The 16,287-nt window shown below is 28.7% G+C and overlaps 1 protein-coding gene across 6 annotated transcripts in view; it reads left to right on the top strand.

Annotated features, from left to right (window-relative positions):
- The first annotated feature begins 5,353 nt into the window (after nt 1-5,353).
- The window catches only part of LOC107450369 (condensin-2 complex subunit G2), a 68,635-nt gene continuing 57,701 nt past the window's right edge, over nt 5,354-16,287 (top strand). For 2 of the 6 annotated variants that reach the window (XM_071179383.1, XM_016066136.4), the window contains exons 1-2: nt 5,354-5,468; nt 15,387-15,468. In XM_071179383.1, coding sequence (XP_071035484.1) covers nt 15,388-15,468 — 81 coding nt within the window. In that variant the 5' untranslated portion in view covers nt 5,354-5,468; nt 15,387. Of the gene's footprint in view, nt 5,671-15,386; nt 15,469-16,287 lie in introns of all 6 variants that reach the window. The other 4 variants (XM_071179384.1, XM_016066135.4, XM_016066137.4 and 1 more) reach the window with 3 other exon arrangements.

The following is a 16,287-nucleotide window of genomic DNA, read 5'->3' as shown; positions in this document are numbered from 1 at the left end:
ACAATAAGATAAAAATGTGTTAAGTTAATCCCAATCGTTGTGAGATCCATTGAAAAATCCCATCTTTTTTTTTACAGGCTTCTAATGTTTCAGTCCCCTTAATTAATATATTTTGATTCATAGCCAAGTACTTTTTTTTTCCTTTCATCTGTATTTTTATTATCAAACTGAGGAATAAAATCTGTGTACAAAGTATAATTAAAGCGAGAGTCTATTAAATAAGGGTACAGAAATGGACTTACTATAATTTTGATTCCATCAACAAGAAACTTCCACAATGTCTATATATCATGCTCTTTTTAGACATTAAATATGTTTTAAGAAATTAAATACACTAACAAATGTTCTAAGATTCATAATAATCGATAAATATTCTAAGATTTTACAACGAAGTCTTCCTGCAGTAAATGTCTTCTTTTAACAAAATTTTTAATCAGAATTTTTAATAGCCTTTAAAATATTCTCCATATAGAGAAGTATTAAGAATTTTTTTCTTCAGCAAGTTTTCTACTGAAACCAATCATTTTTATTGAAGAGAACCTCTGCTGTTTATTTTCTTTTGGGGTGTTATCTATAAGTCGATCAAAACTGGCGACCAATGAACAATCCGAAAGTTTTTACAAATAAGTTTTTACATTAGGGATGCCCAATCTGCGGCCCTCGAGCCACATAGGGCCCGCCGACCCTCGATGTGCTGCCCAAGACAGCAATCTAAACAAAATCCACAAAAAAAAGTTTTTTTTTTTTTTTTTAAATTAAAAAAATTCGGAAGTTTGAAATTATATATATAAATAGTTTTTAACGCACCCAATCTCAATGTAGTTCTTCAATCGCTTTTTTTTTTAATAATTTTTAATTCTAATAATTTTTAACCCTATAAATTTTCTTTGAATCAAAGTTTTTAACTTGCATTTATTTTAATTACTAGAATATTTATTTTTCTCAAATTTGATTCTATGAACAATTTTTTTTAATGTTAAAATTTATGTTTAAATGGACTGTAATATGATAAAAAAAGAACCATGAATTTTCCTGAAGTTTATTTCAATTTATCTAATTTTTTTCTAGCAAATCGTTTCTGATTCTGTTTTTTTCCTAAATAATCAGTTTTGCAGTTTCTAATTTTAAACATGTAAAAGTATTTAATTTTATGCAAAGATATTACAAGGTGAACTGAAAGAAAAAAAGAATTTAGTGCCTAGAACAATGATGCTTATATAAAAATCGCTGTCAATATGTCTGAATGAATACTTTGTCATGCGGCCCTTCATTGGTCATTCTTCTGTGCATGTGGCCCTTCACTCGAAAAGGTTGTACACCCCTATTTTACATTCTAAATTAATCATTACTTGTAGTTCGCTATTTGGTTTATGTTTTGAAAAAAATGTGGCCTGACCTAAGTCCATAGCTGGGAAAAGCTTTTTTTTAAATGAAAAAAATTTTGTTTTCAGTGTAGCTCTATTCCTCTGAAACCATACTCTACTGAAATTAGATTTTAGCTGTTACATGATATTCTCTAATTTATATCTATTTTTTGAAAATAATGCGATCATGACCTAAGTCCATAGTTAGAAAAGCTTTTTCATATAAAAACAATTTTGTTCTTATTTTCCAGTGTAGCTCTATTCCTCTGAAACCATTGCACTGATCTCAAAACTAGATTTTAATTGTTACATGAAATGTTCTAATTTATATCTATATTTTGAAAATAATGTGGTCATGAACTAAATCTATAGTTGGAAAAAGTTTTTTTCTTTTTTTTTAAAAAATAATTTTGTACTTATTTTCCAGAGTATTAACCTATAATTTTAAAACTCGATCAGATATTATATAATATGCCATACCAAAAAAGTAATGATTATAAATGACATAATATGTATTAAGTAATTATATATTTCTAAACTCGTATTATAGCGTTAAAAGGCAGAAATTTTTGCTCGATTAACTTATCGATTATTATTGATTTTGCTCGACATTAACTTATTATCGCGATGAGCCGAGATGGCTCAGGGAATAGAACGTTCACCTTCCAATGTAGTGAACTGGGTTCGAATCTCAGCCATGGTTCGTCGATACGAATTCCGCATCCGGCTTGCACCGACCACAGTACTGACGCGAAATATCCTCGGTGGTAGACGGGGTTAGAGTCCTCCAGGCTAACCGTGGAAGGTACTCGTGGTCTTCCTCTCCAGGTAACGCGAATACGGGTTAGTTCCATGAAAAAGTGCGCCACGAAGGCAAATTTCTCTTAGTTGATCTAGGAGTTCCATTGTGGTCTGGATTGCGTTCAAAAATCAAATTAAAACTCGGTCATTATTATATTATTACATAACATACGAAAGAAAATTATTATAGGGCCCTCAATGTGGCCCAATATGTATGTAAGTATGTATATATTTCAAAGTGCGTATAATAGTGTTAAAAGTCTGAAATTGTTGCTCGCTTTACTGAATATATAAATGGCTCTGTATGTCTTTTATATATATATTAACCTATAATATATTTAAAGACCCGATAACTTAAACTCGGTCACATATTATATTGTAATTTACCAAAGAAAACAAATATAGAAAAATTAGGTGACCGCATAATATGTAAGTATGCATATATTATATATCTAAGTGCGTATAACAGTTGGTAAAAGTCGGAAATTGTTGATCACTACTGAATATATAAATGGCCCCATATCTTCCCTGCATATTTACCTATAATTTTCAAACTCGGTCAGATATTATATTAAAATATACTATATCAGGGATGGCGAACCAATGGCACGCGTGCCATATATGGCACTCTACACAATATTTTGGGCACTCCACCGATCACAATTATTGTTTAACTATGAAGCATATGTAACAATTAAATTAAAATTCACAAAAAATAAACAAAATAATAAACAATATTAATAAAAAAATTACAAAATAATGCTAAAAAAGCAATTAATAACCATAAAAAACAAGCTAACAATAAATAACTAGCAAAAAAAATTAACAGTCCTGCTTAAACGAACATCTTACAACCTAATATAAGTTATTGGTCATCTAATCTGCAACTACAGAAGTCACACTAATGTTACTTGAAAGTTGAATTACGCATATAACTGACATATTTCAAAATGTATTTTTTCTCACTATAAATAAAGAGTTTTGAGTTAATAGTATATTTAGTATTATTATTTTCCCAATAATCACAATGTCAAAATTATTTGACGGCACGTCTAGGACCTCATTAAGCAATTTTTTAGAGAAAATGGCACGTTGGTGTATAAAGGTTCGCCATCCCTGTACTATATCTCCATATGAGAGGAAATAATTATAGAAACATTTCAGGTGGGCCACAATGTGGCATAATTTTCAAGTATGGAAGTATATTTTTCTAAATGCGTATAATAAATAGCGTTAAAAGGTCTATATTGTCGCAGTTTTCATTGTATATATAAATGGCCCCATATCTCCCCTTAATATAAACTTATAATGTATAAAATTGGTTATATCTCTTATTAAAATATACTCTACCGTGCGTTTTACCAAATGAAGTAATCATAGACAAATTATGGGCCTTAGAATGTGGCACAATATGGCTGTGCTGAAAAAGCGTGGGAAATTAAAATAAGATATATTGTAATTTTTTTTCCCAAGTGCGCTATATAGTGAAAAAGTTAAAGTGAAAAAATTGTTGCTCATATACTGTTAGATAATTTGCGGCATGCCTCCCCTAAATATTAACCTATAATTTTGAAATTTGGTCAGAGAAATGAAATAATTAGAGAATTTACAATGTGCTCTGATATTTCTCTATCTATTGATAACATTATAGTTATTATACATTTCATGTGTTGCGACAATTCGTCGCAAACCCAACTCGTAGTGAATTTCTCTCGGTTTAGATGAAACATATCTATTGACTATGACATAACTCTTGCATTGTCTACAAAAGTAATTTCCATTTTTGCAGTGGTATTTTCTAAATTAAAAAAAATTACTAAATATTAGTAGCCACATACGTAAATTGAAGACTTTTACAACAGATACTAAGGGCTCTTCATCGCAGAAACTAAGGCTTTCTACGATATGAGACCAGTAAAGTTTCGAACAATATATTTTTCAAACAAAATTAAAAACAGAATATTCCGAATATTTTTTGATCTAAAGAAGAAATTTTTACACACTTCGATGCTATCTTAATTATTCAAGAAGCAAACTTTAAATTAAGCTAATTATACACTGCAGGCGATAGATAAATTATGATATCGCATGAAAACATACAGAAGAGCTCGATATAACATGTACCTCATATTACAATAAATCCGCTATTCCGACACATTTTTGTACATATTTATAACAAAGTTTAAAACTACTAGCCTCTCACCACAATAAGTCTCAATAATTAATCTTCCACTATAGTTTATCTCTAAGGGTAATATTATATGAAAAAGATTGAATGAATTTTAATATATTTCAGTTTGCTGAATATAGGAATCCACAATGGAGATAATATCTTCAATTTCAATTAAAGAGTAGTCAAACTTTTGCAACCTCAGTTTTAAAAGAATAATTCTAAAAAAATTAATTAAAATTTTTAAATGAATTTGAACTTTAATGAGAAAAATATTAAATTAATGAATTTTTGTTTTTTTGGGTTTGCTGAATGCAGGACTCGACAGGGGAGATAATATCTTCAGTTTCAATTAAAGAGTACTAAAGTTTTTGCAACCGTAGTTTTAAAAATTCAATTAGAAATGGAGAAAATTAAAAAGCTTTTCCGCAATATCTGATAAACATATAGGCTTGTTAACAAAATTAAAGTTTCTTAAGGATTCTATTAGTTTTGATTATAGCTGGGGTATTTACCACATTCCTTCACGAATCAGTGATTTGAATCATTGATCAGATTCACTTCATTCGAATAGTGATCCGAATCAGTGATGGGAATCACCTAATAAGAATTAGTTATTCGATTTTCAATTAGTGATTTGAATCAGTTAATTCGAATCATTGATCCAAATGGCAGGATTCGAATCACTGATATGAATCACTTGATTCGAAAAGTGATCCAAACCACATGATTTGAATCACTTGATTCGAATCACTGATCTGAATAATTTTATTTGAATTATTGATCCACAAAGTAGACGCATTTTAATATTTAGATTTAAAGAACATCATAGATATACTAGAATTCGAAAAATCATCAATTGCTGCATATTGTAGAAATTTTGCCTTTAAATCCAATGTCGACAATAATGCCGAAATTACACCAATGCCTAACTTTCGCGCTATCTGTGCTTAGCTCAGGACCCCTTATGCCCTTAGATATCTATCTTTAGCTTTGCGCTGCCAAGGCTGAACTAGATCCATTACTTAACAGACACGGTCAAGCATGCATATCGTAATCGTAAACTGAAACTGGAACTGTTTTTGTTGAACTTGTTTTTGTTTATACTGACTCCGTTGACTGGCATGCACCGAGTAAGTTCTGGTTAACCTAAGTTCTGCATGTTGGCTCGTGTGTATATCTTTTTAGAAATGAGATTTAAAAGTGATTTAAAATAGTTCAATGAAATTAAAACATATTTACTTCGATTAATACTTATGAATTTTAACTCCATTTGATCATTTTGCATTTTACCGTGTATTCATGTATAGTAATTCTGTTTCGTAAATGAAGTATGTACGTAATTTTATTTAATATTTTTGATATTTAGCTCACTGAGATAATCTATTTCAATAAGATTCCGTTATAGTAATAAGATTTCTGCCTTAACGGAATATCTTTTAGTTAGGATTATTATTATTTTTTTTTGTAAAATTGTGTTTATAGAAATAGTTACTTGTGAGTTACTTTAGAGTTGATACTGTGCATACATATAATTTCTATTATCCTGCTGAATTAAGTATTTTCATACATTAAAGTTTAATGGTTGCTAAGAATAGTTAAAAACTTATTAAAAAAAATTGCATTTTAACATACAATGTTTATCCCCTTCTAGTGTCCGAATAAAAATGATAGCTAAATATTGGTATCTTCTGGGCAGTGTCAGACAAATCAAAATTCTGTTCTTTCTTCTTTTCCTCACTGATAATAGCAGAATATTCTAGAATGTAAATGTGATCCGTGCACTAATCTAGAAACGCAATCCTTTAAAATTTTTCTTCTGATTAATATCATTTAAGTTGAGTTATTCATTTTTTTTCAAACTTCATGAATTATTCATTAGTTACAATAAAACTGACACTGTTTTCAATAACAGTTTTAAATCCGAATACTCTTAGTATACTTAGACAAATTAATGTTTTCAAAGCACATAACAAAATAATTTTTTTTTTAAAGAGTCACTAGTATAATTTAATTAAAAGTATATGCATGATCACCCTAAACTATTGCTGAGGTAAAAATTCCTGGAAAATTATTAAAGAGTCATCTATTGATGCATGGTTTTTCAAGGCATGAAAATTTCAAAAATCATAATTCTACTGCATAGCTGGCAACTCTACACTGGATTTTCTAGTATTATTGCTTGCTTGAATCTATAAATAAGTATTGCTAATAATAATGATGAATCAAGCCTCATTAATGGAAATCAGTTAAAAACTTTTTTATGTTCTGAAATGTTTAGTTTATTTTTATTCAGAATTCTCTTATTATGTTAGTTAAAAAAAAAATTCAACTATCTTTGATGAATTAAATGCCTATTACTGTTCAAAGTTATGAGTAAACATAATACATAACATTTCAAGTTTATTTCATCTCTATCATAACTGGAGAATATTGCAGTTTTTGTATTTTGATGACTATAAAAATCCTATTAATTTCTTACGTGCAAAATAAATAGTAAATTAAGCAACAGTTATCATGAAATTTATATTATTTCGTAAAGTGCGTTGCCCTCCCCCAACAAATTGCGATAATATTGTCCATAATATTAGAATAAAAAAAATATTCCATATTCAATTGAAAAAAATTACATTGTTTTTCTATGTTTTTGTAAACACAGCGTTTTTGTTACCTTAAATTAGTAACATGCATCTTTGTTATCATTGAAAGTATCTTGTAGAAAGATATTAGTGATAGAGAAAAGCCGTGCCAGAATCACTATACGGTGACATTGTCGCTGAACTTTATGGAGTTCTTGAAGAACTCTTTTGAAAAGTTTTCTTTTCTGCATAAATTTACATGTAACATTTGAATAACTCCATTTCGGGAAGTTTGATTCGCGTGATTTCATTGTCGATCTTCTTTTGGGCGATTACTACTGCAGATTTCACGTTTTTTAATTTTTTTTTTAATGTGATGATTATTTACAAAATGCAAAGAAGGAAATAATTTGTGCCCCCAACAAAATGAGAGAATATCCCCTATGACAGAGCTCATTCTAGGCAGAAAAAAGGACAGAGTGCAAAAGTTTAAAAAAAGGGCATTATTATTCTAAAAAGACAATAATTTCTTTTTATGGGCTTTACATGTTCTATTAAATAACATTGTTAATTAGAAAAATAATTTTTTTTTTAAACTTTACTGAAAGTAGCAAAGCAATCATATTAATTACTAATTTTTATTAATAAATTAACATATATATCGAGTTAATGAGCTAATTGGCTTAATTTATTTAAAATGCACGCATATATTAATAAAATAATAAATGTATGTTTTTGAGCGTCTGTAGTTATGATTTAATGATAGTGGAAGTAACTGCAAACTTTCAAAGTGCAACAAGGGGGTGTGATGGCTATTTTTCCTTTCCCATATAAATCTGTGTATTGACAGCAATGGCAAACTAAATAAAAAGAGATAAGAACAACAAAAGTTTAGGAAATCCATTGTAGACTTTGGGGAAAAAATAAAGAAGGGTTAAAGACAGAAATGGCAAAAAGGGTATGGAGTCTTATTACATCAGGGCACTAATTTACTTCAGGGGCAACAGGGTGGATTCTTTTGAATGAAAGGGCAGCAGGGTGCTGCGCCCTGTTTACCCTGTCTAGAATGAGCTCTGCCTATGATATTAGAATAAAAAAATATTACATGTTCAATTAAAGAAAATTATATAATTTTTTTTTATAAGCACAGCACTTTTGTTATTTTAAATTAGTAACCTATATGTTTGTTATTATTCAAAGTATCTTGCAGAAAGGTATTAGTGCTAGAGAGTTTTGTCGCAGAAAGCCAAAAAAAATTCTGCCTCGAGGAATAGCAATACGGAAATCTTTATTGTGCTGTAGAGTTAATATTATAGGTTAAAGAGGGGACCCAAAAAAGAGTTTTGATGCTTCCACCGGGATGTGTAACTCTTCAGCACAAAAAATAGACAGTATGACAGCAAATTAAAACCAATGTTATGTAAGCAGAATAAAACCTAACTTATTTCGTAAAAAAAAAAAAAAAAAAAAAAAAAACTATCTTGTAGCATAATTTTTTGTAATTAATAATTGCNAAAAAAAAAAAAAGTTTTTGAAACATTATTTAAAGTGCAATTTTTTTTAATTTCATAAAATTTTTTGAAAATTTCAAAAGTTATAAATAATTTATGTTATTTTTAATTGGTACCCGCTCTTAATAATAATATAGTATAAAAAAAGTCATGAAATTTGGAAATCTTGGGTTCTTAGGATTTGTAGTTCAGAATGTCTTGCAAAATTATTGATAGTGCTATTGCTAATAATTTTTCTTAACTGAATTGGTGAAAATAATTTCAAATAACATTTTCATAACAATATATTCCACCTATTTCTCTAAAAATATTACATGAAGAGATGGATTAAGAAATTATTATATTAGGAGAGGGAAAAGTGCAAATGACAAAAAATGTTTGTAAAAGCGATAAGAATGGCACTATTTCTTTTTGGACAAAGAAAATTTTAATAAATTTTTCAAAATTCAGTATTTTTAAAAATTATTTTCAATTGCTACTCTTGAATTTGTGTAGATTGTTAACTAACATGGTGCTTAGCGTTTTTAGAAAGTGCTTAAAGGTGCTTATTTTCGTTTTTTAAAAGCCCTTAAATTTGCTTTTTTCATTGGGCGTTTTTCAAAAGTGCTTTATTTTCCCTTTTCGAAAGTGTGACTTTTTTTTTTACCCTGTCGATTTTTGCCACATATTATCCCCTGATAATACGCCAAGTGGGCCTACTTTGAATAAATCCACTTGGAAGGATAAGTGGGTTTTTTCAACAAATTTTTTTTTTATTTTTTTTTATTAAAACTTAGTGATGCACATTTACTTTTGTCTAATTTATTGTGCAGCATAAATTTGTCTAATGGAGTAGCAAGATTTATATGATTAAGTTTTTTAATATTTGTAAAGTAAAAGAAACTCGAATCTATAATTTTATAGTACAATTGAAAACTTTAAGTGGGTTTTATAGAGAGAAATTTAAATAATATAGTCTGAAAATATCAATTTTTCAAATATAGTTGCATGCTTTATGCATTAATAAGCAGGTTATTATTAATTCATTAGTTTAAAAAAATTTTAAAAATATTTTTTTTACTAAGTGATACATTGACAAATTTAAACAGTTTTATTTTCTGGCTTTAAAAAAATGAGCTAAAACTGTTTATTAGAGAACTTTTTAAAATTATTTATCTAAAAATGAAACCATTTTCCTAGGGTTAATTATTTGAAAAAAATGGGACAAGTAACTGATACTCTTCTCTTTATAATTATATGTGTAATTTTAATTTCACTTTCTATTATTCATATTATAAACATGGAAGACCATTAAATATTTATTTCAGTTTTTTATTTAACTCAAGTCAGATGAAATTTTAGTTTTTACTGATTATAAATATTTACAGATTATAATTTTATAATGGGTAATATCCATATGTTTAATAAATATAGTAAATAAATGTGTGTGAAAATAAAAAGATTAATAAACCTTTTCTTTTTATATTGCTGCATTTATATTTTATAATGCTTGAGTTAAAAACTGTGAAAGGTTATGTACTTGGCAATAAAGAAGATTCAAATATGTATTAATATTAATGCGTTATTTAAACTTAATATAAAATACATATGACAAAATTAAAACAACTTTTTGGATTTATTTATATTTTTAAGCTTATACCACAGTTCTTAATAAAAAAAATATTTACACAGTAAAACTTCAAGTTCATGAGCACTAAATGAAAAAACCCAATTTCCCCCGGGTTTTTTCAAACCCAGCATATTATGCAAAAGAATGCTTTTCACATTGTTCTATTCATTTTGTTCACAATTCATTCAACCACAATCCATTTTGGCTTACTGTCTGTCCATAGCGTATGAAAGCGCCAATCATTTTGCATGTCTGATGAAATGCTTGCGAGTCCGCATGTGCGTCAACTGAGCTGGGTTCGGTGAGATAATTGCACGCTCCTGTGCAATTCCACATAGCTTTATTTTGCGAGATATTCTCAATTTCAGACTTCATTTTCCACCCTCTGATATCGAATCGAAAAATCTCTTGATCATTTTACAATTTCTAATACAATCAAGAAAAGAGTTCTTTGTCAGAAACTAGTTATTTTATCATGATCATGTCAAGTCTTTGAAAATTATTTTGCATTTTGTTAATGTATAAAGCGCTTAAAAATATTTTTTGAGTGCTTAAAAAGTACTTAAAAGGTGCTTATTTTTTGTTGAAAGACTTGGATATGCACGCTGATTAAATATGAATTGTAATTTTAAAATATTAAGGTATTATTGTGTTCTTGCAAAACATATCTATATAGGGAAAAGTCCCATATCCGCAATCGTCCGGACTTCGGCACGTCCGGAAAATAGATTTTTCCGGATAATAGGTCTTGAAGGTAAACATCAAAACATCCTTATTCAATAGAAAATAACGAAAAGACGATAATTGACATTAACTCTAATGAACAACAAATAAATCAACATGGTTTGCGCGATTTTTGCAACTTTTGTTGCAGATTTCCACATGGTTTTTAAAATCTCGATATTTTAATTATAACATATTGCAAATTCTGAAATAATTATTTCATTTCAGTTAATAATTATTTCTTGATCTACTCGATTAGCCATGATCCCTATGGCAGAATTTTTTCTGGCTTTCTGCGACAAACTTTCCAAGCATTAATATTCTTCTTTAAGATATACTTTTAATTATAACAATTACTAATTTAAAGTAACAAAAAATGTTGTGTTTACAGAAGAAAGCATGGAATAAAAAATTTTAATTGTTAAAGTAATATTTTTTAATTCTAATATTATAGGCGCTTTCTCGCATTTTGTTGGCGGAAAAATGCACTAATTATTTCCTCTTTCGAATTTTGTAAATCATTACACAAATTAAAATTCGTAAATAAATTAAACGATAGTAAATTATAATTCGTGCATAAATTAAAAAATTGTAAAATCCGTGCAGCAACTCCAAAATAAAAATCGACGACGAAATTACGCGAATAGGACTCTTCAAAAAAGATATACTCCAATAAGTGTGTGTAAAACATGTGGTTCTTGAAAGAAAAACAGGGAAAGAAAGAACATCATTTCTAGAGCGAACTATCTTTTTAACTATCTTATTTCTAAATTTTTTATTTTATATTATTTGAAATTCTTGTTGAAGCCAGTCATTACAGATCTTTTTTAAATCCCAAATGAGAATAGAAAAATCACGATTTTTTCTTTCCTCTTTTTATATAGTCTGAAAATATCAATTTTTCAAATNCTGTGTATTTTTGAAATTTTAATTTTTTTAATTAAAACTTTACAGTGCTGAGCATAATCTTGCATTATTTACAATTTAAAAACTCCTTGAAATTTTTTTTTGCAATAACCGGACCCTATTTGTACAAGTTCATAAAAACAGGACCCTGATTGAAAGAATGTGAGTAATTTTTTCACAAAAACCGGACTTTTCACAAAATGTCTGAACAGACCCCAGAAATTTCTACTCATGCATTTGTAGAATTACTTTTCGATTTGTGACGATTTTATTCTCCACCTAATTTTGTCGATAGCATTTTCAACTGTTTGGAATTTCCACATAGTTTTTAAAATTTTGATTTCATTTTTAATATAATATTTAGTTTATTATAATAATCCGCGATTTCGTAATCATGTTTTTGAATACTAATTTAATAACCCGCTTTAGTCGTGACTATTTCATTTCGAATCCGCAATCTTTTTCAAAATGTAAAGTTTTTGCTCACTCTGAAATTGAGTGCGTGATTTGAAGCCGTAATAATCCTTCTATGCGAGATGTGAGGGGAGAAAGGAAAAAAAAAAACGCAATTTTTTTCGCACTGCAGTGAAATGCCGAATTTCGCTTACGTGATTTCTATTTTTTTTCTCTTCAGATTATAGTGGAACTAGGATTAAAAGCGAACAAAAATCGGAAGTCAGATAAAAATCATAAAGAAGCGAGAAAGCGGAGGATTTAAATCTCTGCATACTATTTTATTGTCCCGCAGTGGAATGATCGTTAAGACATGGTTCCCAGCAGATCACTGAAGACAAGCATCACTGGCTGTTTGGCCACTTGGATCAGTCTGCGTAGGGATCGAGGGTGTGTGGATTGGTCCTCGTTAAACTGTTCTACCGTAAAGTGCTCGACTTCGCGTGCAGGTCGTCGGGCTAACGAAGCGGGGGTGCCATCCCCTCTGCAGAGGATCAAAATTGTGATGACATGTCTTCGGATCATCCTCAGGGATGTTTCCCAAATCGTGCAGCTCTAGTGTGACGTAAATGGACTACAATTACAACAATTACTATTTTATTATTATTTTTTTTTGAAAAATAAAAATTCTTTGGTGATTCGAATCACTTATTGATTCGAATCAGTTGTTTTTATCGAAATAGATTTAAATCATAATGATTAATTGTGTCTTAAATTTCTGTTAATTTTGTTTCACAGTGAGGCTATGTCATATACAGTTAAAAATTTCTTGTAAAATCTAAGAGCGCTTTCATTATTAAGGACTTAAAATTTTCCAATTAAAGAATTCGGTGAATTCAGGTAAAAAATGAATATAATATATATATAAAACATTTCTTTTGTAGTTCATTAAAATTTATCATGGTTAAAAAAGTCTTTAATAGCAACTGGCAACATATACAATATAATTATACGAAATATGCAATAAGTATATTTATTTACTTTAAAGAATATATTAATGAGAAAGAATAATACATTAATTTCTATAAGCATTAATTAAAAGAAAAAGAAATGAGTAAACTTTTTTCAAATTTTTTGCCATTTCTAATTGTTTTGAAGCAAAATTTATTCGAATCATGTGATTCGCAATTAAGTGGTTTAAGTCATGTTATTCGAATCAGTGATCCAAATTACTAGATTCGAAATGTATCACAGGATTCGAATCGTTGATTTGAATCATTGAACAGAATCACTTGATTCGAATAGTGATCCGAGTTGCATGATTCGAATCAGTGATGTGAATCACTTCATAAGAATCAGTTATTCGAATCGTTTGATTTGAATTAGCGATCTGCATCACTTAATTGGAATCATTGATCCAAATGGCATGATTCGAATCACTGATCTGAATCACATAATTCGAATAAGTGATTTGAGTAACTTGATTTGAGCCATTGATCTGAATCACTTAATTTGAATCAATGATATGAATCACTCAATTCGAATACTGGCCCAAAATCGCATGATTCGAATCAGTGATACGAGTCACTTTGTAAGAATCAGTAATTCAAATAGCCTGATTCGAATTATTTATCCGAATCGCATGATTCGAACCAGTGATTTGAATAACTTGATTTGAACAATAGATCCAAATCGCATGATTTGAATTACTTGATTCGAATATCGTTCCAAATTACATAATTCAAATCATTTATTAGAATTGCATGATTTGAATAACTTGATTTGAATCACTGATATGAACCACTTGATTTGAATCACTGATATGAACCACTTGATTTGAATCAGTAATCGGAATCACTTAATTCGAGTCAGTGATATGAATCTATCGATTCGAATATCAATCTAAATCACGTCATTCGAATTGTGATTCAAATTACTGATTCGAATCATGCGATTTGGATCACAATTCAAATCAAGTGGTTTAGATCAGTTATTCAAATCAAGATATACAAATCATGCGATTCGCATCAATGATTTGAATCATAATTTGGATAAATATCTGAATCAAGTGATTCATATCAGTTATTCGATTCACGCGATTTCAATCATCATTCGAATCAAGTGATTATTTTGATCAGTGACGTGATTCAAATCACTGGCTCGTATCATGTGATTCGGATCACTGATTCGAATCATATGATTCGGATCACTGATTCGAAGCATGCAATTTGTATCACTATTCAAATCAAGTGCTTCAGATCAATGATTCAAACCCTGCGATTCAGATCAGTGATTCGATTCACGCTATTTGGATCAATGATTCGAATTAAGTTACTCATATAACTAATTCTTATTAAATTATTCAAATAACTGATTCTTTTGAAAGGATTTCGATCAATGATTCGAGTCATGCGATTTGGATACATATTCGAAAAAAGTGATTCTGATTGATAATTCGGATCAGTGATTCAAATTATGACATTTGGTTCAATGATTTGAATTAAGTGATTCAAATCAAATTATTTGACTAACTGATTCTTATGAAGTGATTCATATAGCTGATTCGAATCACGCGATTCCGATCGCTATTCGAATTAAGTGATTCTGATCAATGATTCAAATCACCAATTCGAATAATTCGATTCAGATCTCATTTCGAATCTAGTAATTTGGATCGCAAATTCAAATAACATGGCTTAAACGACTTAATTGTGAATCACGTGATTCAAATCAAATGCTTCAAAAAAATTTTAAATTGGAAAAAAGTTTACTTAACTATCACTATTTTTTTTTTAACTAATGTCGAGAGAAAAAAATTATTCTTTCTCATAAATGAATTCTTTTAATTAAATAGATATACTTATTATATCTTTTGTATAATTATACTGTTATATGTTGCTAATTGTTGTAAGGACTTTTAACTGTGGTAAATTTTTAGAAACTATGAAAGAAATAATTTTATTTTATTTATTTTTTATCTAAATTCATTGAATATTTAATTGGAAAATCTCAAGTCATTTATAATGAATGCGTTGGAATCTCTTAAGTTTTACAAGAAATTTTAAACTGTATGACGGCAATTGCTGTGAAGCAAAACTGACAGAAATTTAAGAAACAATTATTCCTTATACTTTAAATTTATTTTGATAAAAACAAATGATTCTAATCAGTTGCAAGTTGGTGATATGAAGCACTGAATCAATTCAGTGATTCGAATCAGGACCCAATTCTAGAATGTATTTGCATGATAACAATAATGGGTATATTTATTTAAGATTATGCATTTGGGTATTTTTTATTTTGTGTTTAAAATGTTCTTTTGAAATTTAGAATGCATGAGATGGGAAAAGCACTTACTCAAGCAGTCAGAAGTATGGATGAAAAAAAACTACTTCAGTTCGCACTTCAAAATGTGAGTTTAGTACTATGTTCTTATCTTTCCTGTCAAGTGGCATCTAAAAGTTGAAATTATTCACTTTTTCCAACTAGTTGGAGCACTCAGATCTTTCTGATCTCTGTGCTTGTTGACAATGTAAATTTCAAATAATTTCTGATCTGTACAAGCTGAACTTTTCATTTTATTGCCAAATAGTCAATAAAATTATTGATTAATTATTATTAATAATTGTTTTGTTCTCAAAAAAATTCCAACTAGATGGAGCAAAAACAGGTTTTTCGACATGACATGTCAAATAAACCTGTTGAAAAATGTCAAAACTCGAGACAAGGTACTCTTTTGTCATTGGGGGCATTTTATTACAATTTAAATCATGCACAATATTTACATTATTGTTATAACTATAATTATGATTTATGCAATATACATGTTTAAAAAATATAGCCAAAATTATTGAAACCATTAACTAGTTTTTCTAAAAACATCGTAATACGGGAAAATCAATATTATTTGTTATATTATAATTACTGTACATCGCCGTGTATAAGTCGACCCTTTATTTTTGATTATGAAATAGTGAATTACTGGTATGTCAGGTTATTAATTGACCAATAAAAAAAGACAAATGTAAAAATTTTTAAAGGAAAAAAAATAATAAGCTATTAAGTCCACAGAAGTTTTTTAAGCTAAAAATATTTCACACTTTTCTTCTAGATATTTCTAATATATTTTCTAATTTTTCTAACACATTTTTCTAATATATTTGCCTTCAATAAGGATGCATGTAACGTTACTGAATCTCACATTGATGGGTAATCTGTAATTTTTAATGTT

The sequence above is a fragment of the Parasteatoda tepidariorum genome, chromosome 4 (genome assembly GCF_043381705.1).
Source record: "Parasteatoda tepidariorum isolate YZ-2023 chromosome 4, CAS_Ptep_4.0, whole genome shotgun sequence".
In the NCBI taxonomy this organism is placed as follows: Eukaryota; Metazoa; Arthropoda; class Arachnida; order Araneae; family Theridiidae; genus Parasteatoda; species Parasteatoda tepidariorum.
This window is presented reverse-complemented; position numbering and strand designations above follow the sequence as displayed.